General features: G+C 61.6%; 2 protein-coding genes across 7 annotated transcripts; one reads left to right on the forward strand and one right to left on the reverse strand.

Annotated features, from left to right (window-relative positions):
* The first annotated feature begins 8,926 nt into the window (after positions 1 to 8,926).
* On the forward strand, positions 8,927 to 16,485 carry HMGA1 (high mobility group AT-hook 1). 5 transcript variants are annotated; one of them, XM_074528037.1, is made up of 6 exons: positions 8,927 to 9,088; positions 9,322 to 9,434; positions 12,795 to 12,899; positions 13,586 to 13,669; positions 14,223 to 14,273; positions 16,249 to 16,485. In XM_074528037.1, the coding sequence occupies exons 3-6, from the start codon at positions 12,798 to 12,800 to the stop codon at positions 16,252 to 16,254; spliced, it is 243 nt and encodes an 80-aa protein (XP_074384138.1). In that variant the 5' UTR covers positions 8,927 to 9,088; positions 9,322 to 9,434; positions 12,795 to 12,797; the 3' UTR covers positions 16,255 to 16,485. The 5 variants fall into 5 exon arrangements, with proteins under 5 accessions (XP_074384138.1, XP_074384134.1, XP_074384136.1 ...); XM_074528033.1 differs by lacking the exon at positions 16,249 to 16,485 and adding an exon at positions 15,328 to 15,816; XM_074528035.1 differs by lacking the exon at positions 16,249 to 16,485 and adding an exon at positions 15,331 to 15,816.
* Positions 16,033 to 18,385, reverse strand: SMIM29 (small integral membrane protein 29). 2 transcript variants are annotated; one of them, XM_074528031.1, is made up of 5 exons: positions 18,310 to 18,385; positions 17,590 to 17,763; positions 17,487 to 17,512; positions 17,313 to 17,418; positions 16,033 to 17,074 (listed from the first exon to the last, which is right to left on the reverse strand). In XM_074528031.1, exons 2-5 carry the CDS (start codon positions 17,698 to 17,700, stop codon positions 17,012 to 17,014), a joined length of 306 nt encoding a protein of 101 aa, XP_074384132.1. In that variant the 5' UTR covers positions 17,701 to 17,763; positions 18,310 to 18,385; the 3' UTR covers positions 16,033 to 17,011. The 2 variants fall into 2 exon arrangements, with proteins under 2 accessions (XP_074384132.1, XP_074384133.1); XM_074528032.1 differs by lacking the exon at positions 18,310 to 18,385 and adding an exon at positions 18,000 to 18,239.
* Between the last annotated feature and the right edge of the window lie 888 nt (positions 18,386 to 19,273).

Raw genomic sequence — 19,273 nt, forward strand, 5'->3', positions numbered from 1 at the left:
AAAAAAAGGAGAATAGGGAAGGAGAGAGAACATTTGCTGGTAAAATTAACTGTGACGGCCAGGCAGCACACACTCCCTCTGCACCCACAGGACAATTAGAGGAAAATCTTTACACATTAACTAACACAGAAGGCAGGGATGGCATGGAAGACAATCCCCTTGTTTTTCCCAACCAGCTGTGCTGGAGCAAGGTTGCAGCAGCACCTGGGCTGCAGGACATGGGCAGGGGACAGGGCAGAAGGGAGAGGAGAGCAGCAGCACCAACTCTGGTGAGGGACTGGGACTGGAAGGCCACGGGATGCTGGGTGGGCCCAGCACCAAGCACCAGCATCTCCAGCACCCATCCAGGCACAAGGAGATGGGGAAAGCAGGGATGGGCTCCCCTCCTTGCCTGTCCCCTCCAGGTGTGCAGGAAAGCTGCTGTACCCCCCTCACACAGCTCCAGCCTGGCAGCTGAGCACCCATCCCACACCCAACCCGCGCCAAAACTGCCCCGTTCGCTCTGCGCACACCAACCTGCTCTGCCGGAGAGCAAACCGCCCCAAACTGGGATGGATTTGCACCAGAGGCTCCTCCAGCATGCCCTGATTGCTGCTGTGGTGGGCAGTGAGGGGCACACCTTGCAAAGGGAAAGGAACCCGGGGTAAAGCCCGGAGCCCACCCCGGCGAGCAGCGCCCGTCTCCTCCTCCCAACTTCTCCATAATTCATGCAACAACCTCCTGAAAGAAATATCCTCCTCGGACATAAAATATTCATGGCCTCATCCTTGCAAGGAAACTCTGTCTTCCTTGGAGTGCTACCAAGCAGCCGAGGCCAGCACGGATTTGCCTTTGCAGGAGTAATTACGTTGGTCATCGATCGGTGCCGCAGTGAGGGGCTGTGCCGGGAGGGGCCCCCAGCCAGTGCCCCTCTTCCCACGGCAGAAAGTGGCTTTTGGGAAAGTCACAAAAGGGTTTAGGGAGAGGGAGGAGGGATCCCACACCGTGCAGCAGCATCCCAAGGGGTTCCCCATCCTCGTGGCCGCATCTCTGCGCCAGCAAAGCCGTCCCAGGAGGGAGCAGCTCTCCCAGCACCAGCCTGGATCCCATCCAGGTCCATCCCAGTCACATCCACCACCCCTCACACACACCACAGGCCCATGCACCTGCCAGCAGCCACCCCCCAAACCCCTGCAGTCCCCCCAGCTCCTTTCCGCTCCCACTTTGGGTGCTGTCAGTCCATCCGGAGCTCCTTCCTATTTCCCTGCTTTTGCAGAGCTCAGCAGAGGCTCCAGCCCCACTTCACTGCACAATATTCAAACCCTTTATTATTATTATAATTGGGTTTTTTTGCTTTTTCTCTCTCCCACAGCTCCCCAGGCCCCAGGCAAATGGCTGGGTTTACTGCCTAGGGTTCCACCTAGAGTTAGGGTTTTTTAAACCACAAAGCCCTGAGCTCCAGGCACACAGCAGCTGCAAAAGGGGAACACAAAACTGCCACAACATGCCTTCCTCCTCAGCTTTTTCTTTGGAACCAGCCTTAGCCCTAGGCTGCTTTTTTTTGCTTAGGGTTATGTTTAGGGGTAGGGTCAGAGTCAGGGTGAGGGTGTCACCCCAAGCCCCCCGACATTGTCCCCAACCTCCACTGTCCACTCTCTGCCCGGGTAGGGGTGGTTTTTAGGGTGGTTTTCTCCGGGGATGGGTTTTAGGGTGAGATTAGGGGCAGCAGTGCCTTCCTGTGGAAGCCACACTCATTGCAGCCGTGCAGCAGAAGGGACCCGGCTCGGGCATCCCTGCGGCCCAGGGGATGGGGACAAGGTGTGTGGAGCAAACATTATCCTAAATACACCACACAGGGCTGCGGTGGGGACTGTCCCCTCCAGCCCCAGGTGTGGCACAGCCTGAGTGTGAAAAATGCATGTATTTTATGATTGGTTTTTGGCAAATATTCAAATGAATGTTATATGTGTTGTGTTAGAAAGTGATGCTGTATAAATTCTCTTAAGTAGTGTGTTAAATATAGCTTTAGGTTATAAAAAATGTTAAAATAGAAACGATGTATGTAGGATACTTTTGTTAAAGAAAGGACTCGCAGCGAGATAGCAGCCACAGGACACCTGAATCTTTCAGAGAAAGAGAATTTATTGCCCTTTTATCAGAAGAAATGAACTTCTTCCCACCTCGAAGGCGCTGTCAGGATTCAGAGGAAGAAGCTGACGATGACCAGACAGAATCCTGTGTTTGAATGGAATTTATGCCCCGTGTATGAAGTGTATGAATATGCAACAGGCTGTTGCTTTTAAGGGTTAATTCTTTGTTAATGTGGGTCCTTTTGTTAATGTGGGCCCTTTTTCGGGCTAGTGCTGCCCAGAAAAAGGTACCCGGACGTCTGTAACTCCTTGTATTTGTTGTCTCATATTGTCCTAATTCAAATTGTCCGAATTATTATTACTCTAATTGTACTACTATTTTTATAAGCATTTTATTACTTTTAAAATTTTAAAAAACAAGTGATTGGCGTTTTTCACATTGAGCAAGAAGGTCCCGTGCATTGGCCTCCCATCCGCTCATGCAGCAGGTGAAACACAGGTTACACCTCCCCAGCCCCCTCAGGACCCTTCCCTAAATCTCCAGGGCAGATCCCTGCTCCAGCCCCTTCCACTGGGGGAGCAGGGACCCTGCAAGAAGCCACATCCTTCTATTTAAGGGTGCCAGGTGGGCTCGTTCGGGGGTGTTCTCCCCCACCCCGCAGGGACCCTGGGACCGCTCGTCAGGGCCGGGAACAGCGCTGTCCTCCCCCAGCTCCGAGTCACGGGAGCCGCCCCCCAGCCCGCAGCCGCCACCGTGTCGTGTCGTGACGCTCCCCTCGAGGGGAGCCACGCGTGCGGCTCCGCTCCCACGCACCGAGCAGCCGTTGCCAAGGGAGCCGCTCCCCGGGCCCCGAGCTGCCTGGGAGGGTGGGTGACAGCCTGGCAAAGGCCCACCTGGCTGCTCTCGTGATGGATGGGGCATCCATCCCGTGAGGAACACCCTGCCCGTCAGTGAAGCCTTGAAGGTGGGAGAGGGGCAGGGGCCATGGGGATAACCACAGCAAAGCCCCACCTGGCTGCTCTCGTGATGGATGGAGGGTACCAGGGCACGTGAGGAACACACCCTGCCCATCAATGAAGCCTTGAAGGTGGGGGAAGGTCATTTTCCTGAGCAGGGGCCTTGGGGATAACCACAGCAAAGTCCCACCTGGCTGCTCTCATGATGGATTGGGGGCATCCATTCCATGAGGAACACCCTGCACCTCAATGAAGCCTTGAAGGTGGGGAAGGTGATTTTCCTGGGCAGGGGCCATGGGGATAACCACAGCAAAGTCCCACCTGGCTGCTCTCATGAAGGATTGGGGGCATCCATTCCATGAGGAACACCCTGCTCCTCAGTGAAGCCTTTGAAGGTGGGGAAGGTGATTTTCCTGGGCAGGGGCCATGGGGATAACCACAGCCTGCTCCCACCTCCATGGGTTTGGGGGCACAGAGGGCTGGGGTGCTCAGCCCCATGGTGCCTTCCAGCCTCGCAGATCCCCTCTCCCAGCCCCTTGGTGCCCTCCTGCCAGCCTGTCCCTGCCATTTGAAAGATGAGCCCCTGGCAGAGCCGGGCCAGGCACGGAGTAACCGGAGCCGGGAGGGAGCGCTGACCCCGGCCCATCCCGTTATAGCCGGCCCTAATCCCGGCCCGGCTGGGTGTCACATTCCGGGGGAACGGAGAGCTGCAGGGGCATGCCGTGTGTCTGGGGGTCCCCGACAGGGACAAACCCGCTGTCCCTGAGCTCCGGGGACAAAGAGAGCAGCACGTGGAGGGCTCAGCCCTGCCGCCGGGTCCCGAATGTCCCTCCCCAGGGGACCGAACACCTCCCCAAGGGAACTGCTGGAGTAGAGATGGGAATGTGCCTCAGCCCTGCCCCGTTTTGCCCCCAGCCCATCCACACCGCGCTGCTCCCGGTGAGGATGCTGGGACTCACCCGGGGCGGCGGGGGGAGGCCACGGAGCCCTCCCTCCATCCCGCTCCGCAGCCGGAGCCTCTCCCCGTTAGGTGGCAGCAGGAAACCGCAGCGTTGGCTTTTCCGACCTAAATTATTCCATAATTCTGCTATTCTGGCGACGTTTGAGAGCGCGTCCCCCGCAGGAAAACCTGCGGGTTCCATCCGAGGACGCTCCTCCATCCCGCCCTGCCGCCCCGGGTCATTCCCTGGCCATTAGGTGACCCTCTGGCCGCCCTGACCCGTGTCCTCCCAAAGCGCTTTGGCCAAACCCCCAGGCCGTGGAGGGGACACGAGCAGGGCTGCTCTGGCTCCCTCCCTTTCACCAGCAGCCAGCCTGGCCCCATCCCCCGTCCCGTCACCTCCGGCATCGCCTCCCGTTCCCATTCCCCTGCCTCTGTGTCACCCCAGGGCTCCCGTGCCTCCGGAGCCGGGGCTCTGCCAGCAGCTGAGTCACGCCGGTGACCGGCACCTGAGTCACCGGCACGAGGGAAGTCCCCCGGTCCTCGGTGCTTTTCCAACCGGAGCTGAGTAAACGGGAAAGTGGCAAGGAATGTGGCCGGGGAAAGCGTTTTCTTGGAGCCCCTGGTGCGTCCCCTGGCCAGGGAGTGGGGGAGCTCCTTCCCTATCACACAGAGAGATTCCAGGGCATGGAGGAGCTGGGAATGGCTGGGAAAAGCAGGAAAAACATCCCCTATCCTTGTACTGCGTGTCCTCCAGCCCCCTGCAAGCGCCTTGCAGTGCATCCCCCCACCCGTCCTTGGATGCTGCCAGCAGCCATGACCTCCCTTCGCTGCCCTGATCAGATCTGATGTGCAATAAAACACCTTTATTAAAAAAATACCAGGCGGCCAGACCCCACTGCGAGCCCGCCAGAGAGCCCTCGATTAATGACCCCTCGCATTCCCCTCCGCCGCGTCCCCGTTAATGATTTACAGCCTCTCCCCTCCCTCCTGCAGGCCAGAGCAGAGGGGAAGGGGCTCCAGGGAGCGCCCGCAGGGATTTTCTCACCCCTGGCACATTCCCTGCGTGGGGACACCAGAGCTGAGAGAGCTGCCACCACCCCCGGCATGGCACAGCACTGGGGAATGGCACAGGGCCCCATTCCTGGTGCTGTCCCCATTGCTGCCACCTCCTTGGTGCCACGGGGGACCCCGGCCGGGCTGGCAGCCGCCCCCCACCCACCTGAGCCCCACACGCTCGGGGCACACAGAGTGTGGGGGGAGCCGGGAGCGGGGCCAGCGCTGCCCCCCGCAGCAGCCCCAGGCTTTGTGCTCCCGGCACGCAGCCCCGAGGAGGTTTCATGTTACTGGGAAACTGGGATGGCGGGATGTTCCCGGGGCAGCCCCGCAGACAAAAGGCCATTGTGCAGCCGCGCAGCCATGGCTGCAGCCCCGGAGCATCCCGCTCCTGCCAGAGCCGGCAGCCACGCCAGGCCCAGGAGTGGCACAGCCGGTGGAGGAGGAGCCCGCAGGCTCCCCAACACTCACGAGATGCTGAGCAGCTCCCCAAAACCCATGAGATGCTCCAGAACACAGTGCCCGAGCCAGAGCACCCCACACACGGCCCATCCCCATCCCACCAACAGCAGCACCCAAAATGCATCCTCTCCATGCCAGGGGACAGGGGTGGCACTGAACCAGACCCTGCTGGCACCGAGTAGGGGTGACGGGCAGGGACACGTCCAAGCAGGTCAGGACGTGCAGGTGAGGGGTGGCTGAGCCTGAGCCGCTTTCCAGCCCCACCGGCTGATCCTGCTCACCCTGCGGCCGCCATGGATCAGCCTGTGCTGTCTCGGGATCATCAGGGTACAGGGAGTTATTTATGTGCATTTCCCTGTGCGGGGGCTGCGCTTGTTGCAGCCCCAAGCGCTCCGGAGCAGGGCAGGGAGCGCCTCCAGCTCCTTCTCCTGCTCCCACCCCCCCAAATCCTCCTCCGAACCCCCAGCTCCCGCCGCGCCCCATCAACCGCAGCTCCAGAGGCTCTGCAGGTGACAAAGACACCGCTAGTAATTAGCCAGGTGGCCTTTCTAATCACCCACCAACCTGAGCTGACTCAGAGGATCGGGTTTCCCCTTTCCCAGGGAAATTAGCAGGAATTAGGCGCCCAAATCCCAAACGCAGCTTTGCGGGGCTCGGTGGCAGTGCCAGGGCGCGGGGCAGGGCAGGATAAGATGCGTGCCACCCAGGGCCACCCTCTGGTCCCCCATGTGCCCCCTGGGTGCTTTTGGGGACACCTGATCAGCACCTGCGGTTCTGAGAAGCCCAGGGAGCTGGGGGTGATTTCAGGCGCCTTTTTTCAGGGCACTTTCCAGTGGTGCAGCTTTCGCAAGCATCGAGCACCCATTTCAACTCCCGGGCTTGAAATATCGGCTAAATAAATCGAGATAGGAACTCATTCACATGTGCAGGCCCCATTTGCAGCTCCTCGTGCACTCCATGGGGCTGGCCTGGGGCTGTGCCCTGCAAACCCCGGGCTCAAATCGGCGCTTTAAGCCTGTAAGTTATCAGGTGATTTAGGAATTTGTCCCCAGAATGGGGCTGCAGCAAAACGCTGCCCTGGAGAGAGCTTAATCTGCTCCAGGGGTGAGAAGGAGGAATGAGCCATTTAATGAAATTACCAGGCCTGGTTTGGGCTGGGTCCGGGGCTGTTTGGCCGCATGGGGCTTCATCAATGGGGCCATCGGGGAAACAAAGCCGGGAGGGGAAACAAAGGCCACGTCCCTGTCCCTGTCCTCCCTCGCCATGGCCGGCCAAACTGCGAGCACCGGGACCGGGACATCCCCGTTCCCATCCCGGGGGGTTCCCAGCATGTTCATCCCACCCGGGCTCCATGCGATGCCACTCGACCCGGCACAGGCTGCTCTGCCGTGCCCCACGTTGGGCTCAGCTGCCATGGGGGGATAATAAATCATTTGTTTCCCCGTTTCAGGCCATTTTCAACTTCCTCTGTGGCTGCAGAGCTCAACGGCAGGATGGGGGAGCTCGCCCAGCCCTGCTCCCAAACCCACTCGGCCGCGAGCTGTAAATCAGGAACCCAAGTGCAGAAACAAAAGTGAAAATGTTCGTCCCGGAGTGCAGCCCTAGGCCCAGCCCTGGGCTCTGCTCCAGCCCGGTTTTTTTCGCTGTTTTGCCCTCCTTGCACGTGGCTGTGTGCCTGTACCTGCCTGCTAGGCCATCTCCCCACCTCTCTCTAGTTCTGGGGCACCCCTGCAGCTCTGGTTTTCTTTTACAACCAAATGGTCACCCCACGGGTGAGCCCGGTGTGGGGGGCTCCAGCGTGGGCTCAGGGAGTGGGGAGCTGCCCAAACTTTGAGGGATTAAAGCAGAGCAGCCCCGGTTGCTTTCAGAACTCGGGCTGCTGCCATTCACGGGCAGTGCACAGTAAATAACGAGGGATATTAATAACAATGAGCCTCTGCCAGCACACAAACCAAGTTCCTCATTGGGCTCACGGCAAAGGGGAAGCCTGAGCAGCAGCGTTGGGGTAAAAAGCACTCAGGCACATCCAAACCCAAGCAGGGCTGCCTGCAGGTGGAAAAACGTTGATTTTAACCACAAAAATTGGATATTTTGGGTCTGCAAACAACCCCTGGATGGACACAAGGCCCTGGGACAGGGAGACCCAGCAGAGCTTGGATCACGAGCTGCACAGGGTGCAGGCAGGGTGTGCTGCTCTTCCTGCAGGTGTTTGGGAGCAGGAACCCTTTTGCAGGAGGGTTTCCCCCCATCTTTGTTTCATTTTTTAATTGTGATAAGGGGGCACTGCTCCAATTGTGTTTTAGGCAGGGGAATTTGTAGGGGATTTGAAAAATCCAAATAACGGTTAGCAGAAAGAAGTGCCCCAAGCCTGGCTGGGTTTGGTTTGTTTTTCTTCACAAACATTCCCTGCCAGAGCAGTTTTGCACAGGCAGATATTGATTCTTTCACATTTCATCTTTTTAAGGGTCTCTTTTTTCTTTAAATCTTTTAATAAAAACTTTTCTGAAACTGAAACTTAAATGCAGCAGTCTGAAGTTCAGATCTTCGTCAGAGTTCAACCCTTAGTCAGGATGGTCAAAAGCACCTAAATCAGTTTCCATGAAACTTGTGATTGTTGTTTTCTCAGGGGTTTGCAGAAATTGTGCACAACGGGATGCTGAGGATTTCCTGGTATCCCATCAAGGAAAAGCACCACAAGACCCCAAATGCTCAGCTTGTGTTAGAAACTGCCGTGACACAGTGGAGACCTGGATTTTGGGGTACCTCACTGGAGAGCTGATCTCAGCTGACTCCAGACTGACCCAAACCTCTTCCGAACAGACCAGAGGAATTCTGATGGAAGCTCTCCACTGCAGACTGAGCCCAGCAGCTGCCTAAAGCCCAGGAGAGCCTTGGGGCCACCCACGACCCCCAAACCCCTCTGTGCAGCGAGCAGAACCTGCTCCCACAGCAGCCTCACCTTTCAGCACTGGTGCTGCAGTAACACATTAATTAAATTCATATCCCACATTAAATTAATATCACACATTAAATTGATATCACAGCACCCTCCAGGCGGCCTGGGAGCCCCGGGGATGGAGCCCCCACTGCTGCTGCCTCCACATGGGAACCAGAAGCTTTTGTGGGGATTGACCTGGTGAGGAGGCAGCAAACAGAAGGAGCATCGTGCTCTGGCCATCGGCACATGGTGATTGCCCCCACAGGGACACCAAACCCCCCACGCCAGCCCAAAATACAGAGAGGGGGGGAAAACGATGGGGGATCACGCATAGTGGGCTCACCACCACCATCCCCCCGTACGGCCCCAGGCGGGAGCATTCCCAGCGCGGGAACACGAGGGTGCCTCAATCCCCCCGGGCCTCGCAGGGGACGCTCCCTCCGCCCGCGGGGAGCCCGGGGCGGGCCGGGCCAGGGGCGCAGCCGCCGCCGCAGCCCTTTGAACGGCCCTATCGCTCCCGGCCGCGCCGCCCCGCGCCGCCCCCGCCGTGATGCGGCCCCGGCTCCGCCTCCCCCGCTCCGCCGGCGCTGGGAGCTCCCTTCGCCTGTTTGCCCTTATTTAATTTCGAGTGTGATTTTGCTATTTTTAGCAGCTGGATCCCCTCCAGTAAGGCTAGGAGCTCGCTCCGTTTTTTTTTTTCCCCCCCTCTCCCCCCTTTATCCCCCCTCCTATTTTATTTTTTTCCCCTCGTTCCCTGCAAATGATTTTGACCCAGCTTCCTTCCTCCTGGAGCAATTTTTTTTCCTCTCTCTCTCTCTTTAATATTTATATAAATACGCGGGGCCTGGCGGGGCCGGGGATGCGGGGCTGAGCCGCAGCCTCTTCTCTTCTCCTTGCAGATCCGCAGTCGCCGCGGGCGGGGGGTCCCTTCGCTCCGCAACACAGACCCGCCGGGAAAAACAAAACCATCCGAGCGGCCCCGAAACCCACGGCGAACGCGATCAAGCTGACTGTGAGTGCCACCTTCCTCTTCCTTTGCTGCAGGGGGCCGGGGCTCCGCTTCCCCTCGCCGCATGCGGGGCACGATCGGCCCCGGCGTGTGGGGCTTTGCAGGGACGCGGCTGCGTGCGCGGCTCGCCGTGCTTCGCTTTATTATGGCTATTAATTAATTATTGTTAATAGCGGCGTGATGCACCTGGCGGGCCGCGGCCGAGCCGGGGGTGGGGGGGGGGGGGGCGGGCGGGGGTCGCGACTTTGCTGCACTAACTCGGCTGTGGGTGGTGCGAAAGGCCCGCACCGAGCCCGGGGGGGCCCACACGGCCCCGGTACGGCCCCGGTACGGCCGGCACCGTGCAAGGTGCGCGGGGCCGCGGGCGGTGCGAGCGGGGCCCGGCGCTGAGGCCGGGGCGGCGGGAGGCGCGCGGGCCCGCGGCGAGGCCGAGGCCGGCGCTCGGCGATCGAGCACACGCGGCTCGGGGCGAAGTTGCGGTGCTGGGGCTCGGCCGCCCCCCGGATGGTGCCCCCGCACCCCGCCAGCCCCGCAGGCCGCCCGCAGCGCCGGCTCCACGAGGGGTTTTATTACACCATCCCCCCCCCACCACAGGACAGGGGCTTCACAAAGCCCTGATGGTGCCCTTCCTGCCTCTTTTCTTTCTCCTCCACCTCCCTCCTTCCTTTCCTTTATCACTTCCTTTTATTATGCATCCCAGGAAGGAAGGGGGGGACTTTGCTCAATGGCAGCCCCGGGGTGGGGTTCAGAGCAGCCCCACGGCGGGTCTGTGCTGAGGAGGAGCCCGCACATCGCTCCCGGCCCGCACCCCTGCCCAACAGGCTCTTCAACTTCTGCTCCACGATTCCTTCCCCTCCTCCTTCCCCATCCCTCTGCCAGGAGGTGCGGCTGGGATCCTTCTCCAGCTGCCATCGGGCTGGATTTTCTGGGCGTGAAGAGCTTATATATATATATATTTATATTTATATAATTTTTTTAACATCTAAGGCCCCCGCCTATCTCCCCGCTTCTCCTGGGCCAGTTTGTTTAATCTAAGAGTAGGTGGCAGGAGCGGGGGATTTATGGGGTTATCAGCACAGAGCAGCATAAGCCAGCGCAGGCGGCTGGCAAGGCGGGAGCAGGCCCGAGAGCGGGCGGGAGCATCCCAGGGTTCAGGTTGGCCCTTGTGCAACCCAGAGGTGGCTGCTGAGGACAGCCCAGCTCACGCTGTGCCGAGCGGAGGGAGCGATCAGCCTGGGGGAGGACGGCCCGGCGCCTCAGCATCCACAGGGATGGAGAGGGGAGGAGGTTTTTCCTTCCCTCCGTCGAGAGGCAGATGTGGCCCCTCCACCTCCGAACCGTGCGGAGATGTTCCCCCCGCCCCCGGCCGCGGGGAGCCCGGCAGGCCCTGCCCGCGTCCCCCCACTGATTCCTCGCTGCCTGGAAAGGTTTCTCCCTCAGCTGCTTCCTCTCCTCCATGGCAACCCAGCTGCTCCCTCCCTCCCTGCGTGGCTCTGATGCGTGTGAGCAGGGCCAGGGCTGCTCCCGCCATGTGCCCGGCACGGTCCCACAAGGCTGAGAGCACACCCGGGGCAGGTGCTGCCAAAGCCGGGGCTATCACAGGGAGCTGGGGCTGCCCTCGGGATCGGGGCTTGGCTGGGGAGGTGCTGGGATGGCAGAGAAGCATCCCCCATTTCCAGCATCCTCCTTCCCAACCCCCTCTGCCTGAGTCCCCTGAGCTCTGGAGCCCCTGCAGAGAGCTCGGAGGTGCTGGAGGGAAGGGTGGGATGAGGAGAGATGGGTGGGTGGGATGAGGAGGGAGGGATGGATGGGTGGGTGGGAGCTGCACGTGCTTTTCCCCAGCACCAACAACTTTGCAGCAACTGCTGCTGCTTTTGGGGGGGATGGAGGAAGACCCAGCAGCACCCCCGTGCCATGGAGGGTCCCCTTGGCATTCCCAGCTGGAGCTGTGTGGGCTCTGCGCCCTCCTCCAGGGCAGGAGAGCCCAGCAGGGTGGGGGCCATGCTGGGCCCATCTGTTTGCAGCTGCAGGAGGGGGCACGGAGCAGCTCGAGGCTGCTCTGCCTCTGACAGAAATTGACTTAAAAAGAGACAAAATCCCCATCCCAGCCCGAGCAGCAGCCGGCCCTTTGCTGGCCTAAATCTAAACCATACTTCTCTTTTTTCCTAAGAGACTCCTTGAAGGGCTCTGGGATGCTGTGAGTAATATTTTCGGGGTGTTTACACTACAGCATGGTTTCTGTCTCCCAAAAAAAAAAAAAAGACTCCGAGGGTGGTTTTTGTTGTTGTTGTTTTGCACTCATGAGTCACTTCCAGAGGGGAGCAGGAGCTGACGCCTGTTTTTTGAAAAGGCTCAGAGGTCTGAGAGTGGCTCCTCAGGCTCCATGTGCTGCCCACACCCTCCCCAGTGAGGCTCAGTGTCCCAGGGGGCTCAGCACCCTCTGCCCCCACAGCCCTGCTGTCCCAGCTGCTCCAACACCATCAAATGGGGAGCAGCTCCTCAAAACTGAGCATTGTTATCCCAGGGGTAGGAGGGTGCCTCCATCAGCACACACAGCCTCTGGGAAGCCTCACCCTGGGCAGGTGTCCCCAGCGTGGCCGTGGTCACCCCACCTGTGTGGGGTCACTGCAATCACCGGGGCTGTGGCAGCAATCCTGCTCCTTCCCACCCCGAGTCCCTCCTGCCGCCAGCCCGGGCACGGAGCCACCCCACAGCTCTGGAAAAGCAGGTTTTCCCTGTGGCCCTGGGAAGCAGCGAGGTGGAGAGGGGAAGATGGAGCCTTTTCCTGGGTGGAATTGCTCCAAGAGCAAAGGGAGAGCTGCCCAGCCCTTGGGGACGTGCACAGGGAAGGTGACAGCCCGGTGTCCTCAGGTCAGGTGCCTGTCCCTAACCCCAGCTAGGCAGCAGGGGCAGGAGTGCAGCAGTGCTGAGGGTGGGGAGCAGGGCTGTGGGACCCTGAGCCCCCCTCCATGGCCTTGGCACCCCTCTGGGGGCAACCCAAAGTCCCCAATGCCACCACTCACCCTGCCTGAACTCACCAGTGCCAGCAGCACATCTGGGATTCCACATTAAATCTGGAGCCTCTCCTCTCCTCGAGGAAAGGGGCCAGGCAATGCAGGATGGGCTGGCCAAGCTGCTGCTCCCCAAAAGCCTGAGGGGACCCCAGGAGCTGGGCACTGGCTGTGGGTGGCTGTGCCATGGGCTCAAAATGCAGCCAGGGCATTTTGCTGCCCAGCCCGTGCCAGGAGCATGCAGGGGGCATCTCTGCTGCCCCAGGGTGAGGGCTGGGGGGTGTCACAGCAAGCCAGAGCCATGCCTGACTGTCCTTCCTCCCTCCCACTCCTCCTCACCCTGCTGGGACAGACGATGAGTGAATCCAGCGCCAAATCCAGCCAGCCCCTGGCCTCCAAAGGGGAGAAAGACGTGGCGGAGAAAAGGGGCCGAGGGCGGCCCAGGAAGAAGCCGCAGGTACGTGGGGTCCCCTGTGAGAAAGGGGACACTGGGCACCCCCGGGGTGTGGGATCCCCTGTGAGAAAAGGGGGCACTGGGCACCCCCGGGGTGTGGGGCAGCAGGAAACCCCCCACACCTACACCCCAGGCTGGAGACACCTCCAGTCCAGCCCTGTAACCCCTTCCTGGGGGGCTCCAGAGCCCCCCAGAGCTCCTGGCCCCGGCTGGGGGCTCTCCTGCCCCTCCCCAGGCCCTGCTGAACCTGCCTCTGCAGACAGGCTAATTAAAGCCCCATTAGCAAAAGCTGCTCAGAGAGATAAGATGCTGCTGGAGCCTTTATAGTACCAAACCCGCTCAGCTCCCCCTACCCCCAGGCAGGTGGGGTTTGTGCACATCGTTTTCCTGCAAAAAAGGTGATTTGTGCCTTCCATGACACTCCTTGGCTGCTGAGCAGGGTCTGGTTTGAGGGGCCGTGGGGATTGTGCAGCTGGGCTGAGTGGGTGATGCTGGGGGTGGAAAAGGTCTCCTATGCCCAGCTGAAGGACACGCAGGAGCCTGTGCCTGGTGTCTGATCACCAATCCCAGTGTGCCCAGTGCTCCCAGTACCACATGGGAGCATCCCTGCCCCGGCAGGGTCTGCAGGGACCCCCAGGCTGCACTGGGAGCCACTGTGGGCATGCAAACCCCCTGTGCTCTCCCTCCAGCAGGAGCCCAGCGAGGCCCCGACCCCCAAGAGACCCCGTGGACGGCCGAAGGGCAGTAAAAACAAGGCCACCACAAAGGGCAGGGTAGGTACCTGGGATGGGGCTGCTCCAGCTGGGGGCTGGCACCACAGCAGGTCCTGTTTGAGCTCAGTTATGGACAATTCAGGGCAGATCTGATCCTGTTTGAGCTCAGTTATGGACAATTCAGGGCAGATCTGGTCCTATTTGAGCTCAGTTATGGACAGTTCAGGCAGATGTTTGAGCTCAGTTATGGACAATTCAGGGCAGATCTGGTCCTGTGTGAGCTCAGTTATGGACAATTCAGGGCAGATCTGCCTCAGAGGTGGGAATGGAGGGAGGAATCTGGCCCAAGGAGGAGGGTGGGGGAGCTGGGGGCCGTGTGTCAGCAGCAGGACACCCGAGATAAAGCTGTTTGCAAAACGTGCGACTCACATCCTGCACCCACCTCGTGACTCAGGGGCATCCCGGGGCTGGGGGGGCTCGGGGGGCTGGCAGCAGCACCCCAGAGATGCCACTGGGGTGATGAATCATGGTGGGAGGGTGGGGAACACTGCCCACCCCCACCAGCATCCTGGGGACAGCCTGACCAAAATGGCTTTTTGTTGTCCTGGCTCAGAAAGCTGCAGTCACACCAGGGAGGAAACCTCGAGGGCGACCCAAAAAATCGGTGAGCAGGCTTTTCCCTTCCCCATCCACCCTGGCAGGGCGCTGGGCACTTGGGGGGCACAGCAGCTCCCCAGAGAGCCCCAGGAGTGCACGGTGGAGGCTGTTGGGTTGGAGGAGCTCCGAGCAGCTGAGCCAGCCGGATGCTGCACTGGGTGGGCTCTGAAGCCTCCAGAGGTGTGGGTTTGAGGAATCCTGCCCACCTCACCTCCCCACGGGCCCCAGAGCAGCGCTGGCTGGCTGGTCCTGCCCTGGGGACGTGCTGGCACACGCCTGCCCGGGTCCCTGCACAGCATTCCTGCAGCCCACGGGTGCAGCCACCCCCTTCCTTCCCTCAGCTTCCCTCCTCCATCCCATTTTTCCTCCTTTTCCCCTCGGTTCAAACGGGTGCCAGGTACTCGGAGAGTTTCATCTCCTTTTCCTGCCTGTCCCAGATTTTGCTCCTTTTCCCACTGAAATTCCTGGCAGAGCCGAGGGCTTGATGCCAGCCAGGGCTGCAAACCCGAGCTGCCACCCTGGGGTCTCCCGTGCCGGTGTCACGGTGCCAGGAGCTGTTTGGTGACCCCGGGCTGTGCAGGGGGGTGTGGGAGGAGCCTGTCCCGTGCCAGCAGCGGGGCCGTGCCGGGACACGGGACGCGCTGTCCCGCTCTGGCAGGCGCGGTGGCGTTTTTGTGAATGGAGCGGGAGGAAGCGGGGGCTGCTGTGAGTCAGGCTCACTCAGCCCTGAGTCACCGGTCACAGCCTCCCACCCCGGCCTGGGGGCTGGACAGGGACACCCGGGGCTGGACAGGGACACCCAGGGCTGCCACCACCCCGCTGGTGACCACAGTCCCACACTCAGAGGTGTTTTGAGGAATGTCTCCCCTCCTCACTGTGAGCCCACCCAGGTGCTTCTCACCTCTTCTCACCTGGGATTTCCCTCCGAGCTGGGCTCAGGCACAGTCCCTGGCCCAGCTGAGTTTCCCCTGTTGTGTGCTGTGCCCGGCCAGCCCTCGGTGCAGGGGCACTGGAGCACTGCCCTCCCTGACACCCCCCGGCCACGCTCCCTTGCCTTGCAGCAGCAGGACGAGGAGGAGGTGAACATTTCCCAGGAGTCATCCGAGGAGGAGCAGTGACACCTCCCGAGCCGGCGCTACCTCATCGCCCGACGGCCCCGCAGCGGCCGGGGGAGGGGGGTGGGGAGAGACCCACTGTGCCGCCCCGGCTTCCTCCTCCTCCTCCTCCCTCCTCCGCTCCCTCCTCACCCTCAGACAACGGCAGCACTGGAAAATGGCCCAACCCGGGCGGCCCCCGCAGCCCCCGCCCGGGGGGGGGCATCTGCCCCAGCTCCCCCTCCCCAGCCCTGGGGTTCAGGGCAGCCCCACTGGAAAGGGGGATCGTGGCACAGAGCCGGGGCTGGCACCCCCCCCACCTTCGCTGCCCCCCATGCAGTGATCTCACCCCGCCTAGGTGGGGGCTGGCTGCCCCCCCCAGCACTGGGCTCTGCCCTGGGGCCTCTGCAGGGAAGAGATGGGGGGGCAGTGAAGATGAGACCCCCCCCCCCCCCCCCCCAAAATGCATTAGACCTTTGCTCTGGCCTGCTGCTACCCCGGGCAACCCCCTTGGTCCCCCCAGTCCTGGGTGACTGCACTGTGCGTGGGAGCAGCTCCCACAGCAAGGGAGCCCATCCCTGGGGTGCCCACCCCGAGGGGTGCCAGTCCCCAGGGGTGCCCGGGCACGGCTGGCTCTGGGCAGCCCTCTCCTCATAGGTTCTGGTATATATATATTTTTTTGTTGAGTACTTTTTTTCCTTTCATTCACAACTACCTCTGGATATTTAAGTTCCACTCTCTGAACTCACAGGCGTGCTGCTGCACTGCCAGGGCACCGTGGGCTCGGTGGTTCCTGTTTTCGGGGTGTTGCTGGGGGCTGTGGGGTATTTTTTTTTTTCCCCTTTTTTTTGGGCTTCATTTTTCTTTTTTTTTAATTGTTATTTTGAGGTCTAGTTTGCTCTGCTGCTTCAAGGGATCGAGGCTGGCAGGGCAGAGGTGTGGGAGGACCATGGGATGCTCCCCCTGCCCCTCTGCCCCGGCACGACGGCTGCAGCGGGACCGGAGGTCGGTGCCGGGCGGCCCCGGCGGGAGAGAATCGGGGTTTGGTTTGGGTTTTTTTTTGGTTCACTGTTAACGACCTTTTGGGTTCCTATTTGCAGTTACTTGAATAAAACATTTTATGGATGTTTGTGACCGGCCTCTGTCCCCGGGCCCCGGCTGGGTGGGGCAGGGCTGGCTCCTCCCGGGGCATCTCCTCCACAGGGACATCCAGCCATCCACGGGGATGGAAACACAAACAGGCAGAGCCCTGCTGCCCCCAAACTCCCACCCAAGGCCGGGAACCCCCAGCCCCACTCGGAGCCCCAGGACCAAGGCAGAAACACGTTTATTTACCCCATTTTCCCCCAGGCATCCCGTGCCAGCAGAACCTGCTGCTCCCTGCCAGTCTGCCAGCCCCAGTGGGCCCTCCTGGGCTTTCCAAGGGGCTGCTGGAGCAGTTCAAGCAAAAAAACCACCCAAAAATGGCAAAACCAGGCACTGAGGTAGGAGATGTCCCATCCTGGTCAGTGCTCAGAGGTGGGGGTAGCGGCTGTGGCATCATGGCACCACTGTGGGCATGTCCTGCCCGTTCTGGCTGATGGAACCAGTGCTGCCCCCGTGCTCCCTTCCCTCCCGCGGGCAGGATCCGCTCCCGGTGCTCCACGCAGGGTCAGGCCCTCCAGTCCCGGCGCGGGGGCCAAGGGGGCGCGGGTCCCCCCCAGCCGGGCACCACCTGCAACACAGAGGGACACACTTGCAGCCCAGGGCCGGGAATGCACTGCCCACGCAGCCCAACCCTCCCAAAAACCTCTGCTTTACACCCAAAGGCCCACTCAGCGTTCTTGGCGGCCTTTCCCAACCTCAATGATTCCCAGAGTTCCCTCGGGACAGGCACCTCACTTGCTGCTGCTGCTCCTTGAATTTTCCATGGAAAAATTGGATAAAGGCCAATTCCCAGCACAGCGACTCACCTGAGCCTCCTCAGCCTCCACCAGCAGCTCCTGCTCGGACTCGGGCGGCTCTTCAGCCGGGTCGTAGCTGTACATGGGCAGCAGCCGGTGCCGCAGCCGGTCGGACCTGCCGGGGGTCTCCGGTGAGCGCTGCCCCCGCACCCCCGCAGCCCCCGGCCCCGCCGCCCCGCTCACCTGCGCTTCTTCTTCACGTACATCACCTGCGGGGAGAGGCATCAGCGGCGCGGGGCTCCGCGCTGGGCTCGGCACCCCCGGAGCCCCCAGCCCCAGCACTCACCGCGGCCAGGAGGGCGCCGAGGAGGGTGAGGAGGAGGAAGGGCCCCAGCACGGAGCCCACCAGCGAGTCCCCCGCCGCGCCCGGGGCCGTGGGCGCCGTGGCGTTGCTCATGGCCCAGCGCCGGCTCCTGCCCGCATCGGGGGGACGCGCCCGGCCGGCCCCACCACGGGAGCTCTGCAAGCCACAGGCGGCCTTGGGAGTGACCCGCACCCTGGGAATGACCCGCACCCCGGGAATTCACCGCTCGGGAATGACCCGCACCCCGCAAATTCACTGCCCGGGAATGACTCACTTCCCGGGTATGACCCCAACCCGGGAACCCACTGCCCGGGAATAACCCACCGCCGGTAATGACCCGCACCCCGGGAATTCACCGCCCGGGAATGACCAGGGCACAGATAATAATCCACCTCCCGCCCGGCAATAACCAACTACCCGGTAATGATCCCCCCTCCCGGTATCACCCCGTGCCGGTAGGGGCACTCCGCACCCCCTCTCTGCAGAGCTGTGGCTGGGGGGGTTCCGCCTTCACCAGCGGCAGGACCGGAGGGACGCCCGCACCGGGGCTGTGCCCGGGACACCCTCGGACCCCGGACCCCACCCCAATTCCCCCCTTTCCTCCTGCTCCGGTTCGGGATGCCCCGAGGTCCCCCCCGTCTTTTCCCCCCTCCCCCCCACTCCGGGGATCCCCGCGCGCGCGCCACGCCCCGCCCCGCCCACCTGCGCGCGCCGCCCGCACCCGGAACCCGCGCGGCGCGTGACGGGCGCGGGGCGGGGCCGAGCGCGCGCGCGGCAGGGGGGCGGGGCAATGGGATAATGGGCGGGGCTTGTGGGCGGGGCGGTGGCGGCGCGCGGCCGGCAGGGGGCGGCAAAGACCGGGCGGGGGGGGCGGGAAACCGCGTGAGTGGAGAAAGGAAACAGGGCCCAGAAACGCGGGGAAAACGGAAAAATGGGAACCGGGAGAGCTAGGAAGGGAAAAACGGGTCAAAAAATCGGGAGAAAGGAAGAAAAGACCCCTGTTGTGGGGGGCACAAGGAAGGCGAACAGAGGAGGGGGCAGATAGATGGAGGGAGGGATGGGGGAATTGAACATCTGGCCCAGCTGGGGGTGTGGGTGAGAGAAGAGAGAGAGGCGGATGGATGGATGGATGGATGGATGGATGGATGGATGGATGGATGGATGGATGGATGGATGGATGGATGGATGGATGGATGGATATGTGGTTGTGTGTGGTGGGAGACAACCATCCCACAGGGTTTGGGATGGCCGGGTTTCAGGGGTGCCAGCAGCACAGGCAGGGTCCCCCACACTGGGGGCTGCTGTGGGGCTCCTGCCGTGGCCGCTCTCCCCCAGGCTGGGCCCGTAGGGACTTTGGCAGGGGCTGTGACAGTGCCGGCAGTGTCACCCACAGGGTGGCAGCGCCCCAGCCCTGATCCCGGCACAGGACTAATCCGCTTTGCCCTCGGGGACCAGATGGTGCCGCTAAGTGGGTCAGGCAGGAGCGGGGACACCAGAGAGCGCCGGGCCCCACTGCGCTTCCCAACAGCGATAAAGTATAATCATCGGGGGAATGGGGTGAAAGAGGGGCCTGGACATGGCAGGGCTGGGGGGACACAGCCCTGGGCTGGCAGCAGGGCAGGGCTCAGCCCTGTGGAGCATCCAGAGCCTGCTGAGCTGGTGGGGA

This window comes from Zonotrichia albicollis, chromosome 28 (genome assembly GCF_047830755.1).
Source record: "Zonotrichia albicollis isolate bZonAlb1 chromosome 28, bZonAlb1.hap1, whole genome shotgun sequence".
Lineage (NCBI taxonomy): Eukaryota > Metazoa > Chordata > Aves > Passeriformes > Passerellidae > Zonotrichia > Zonotrichia albicollis.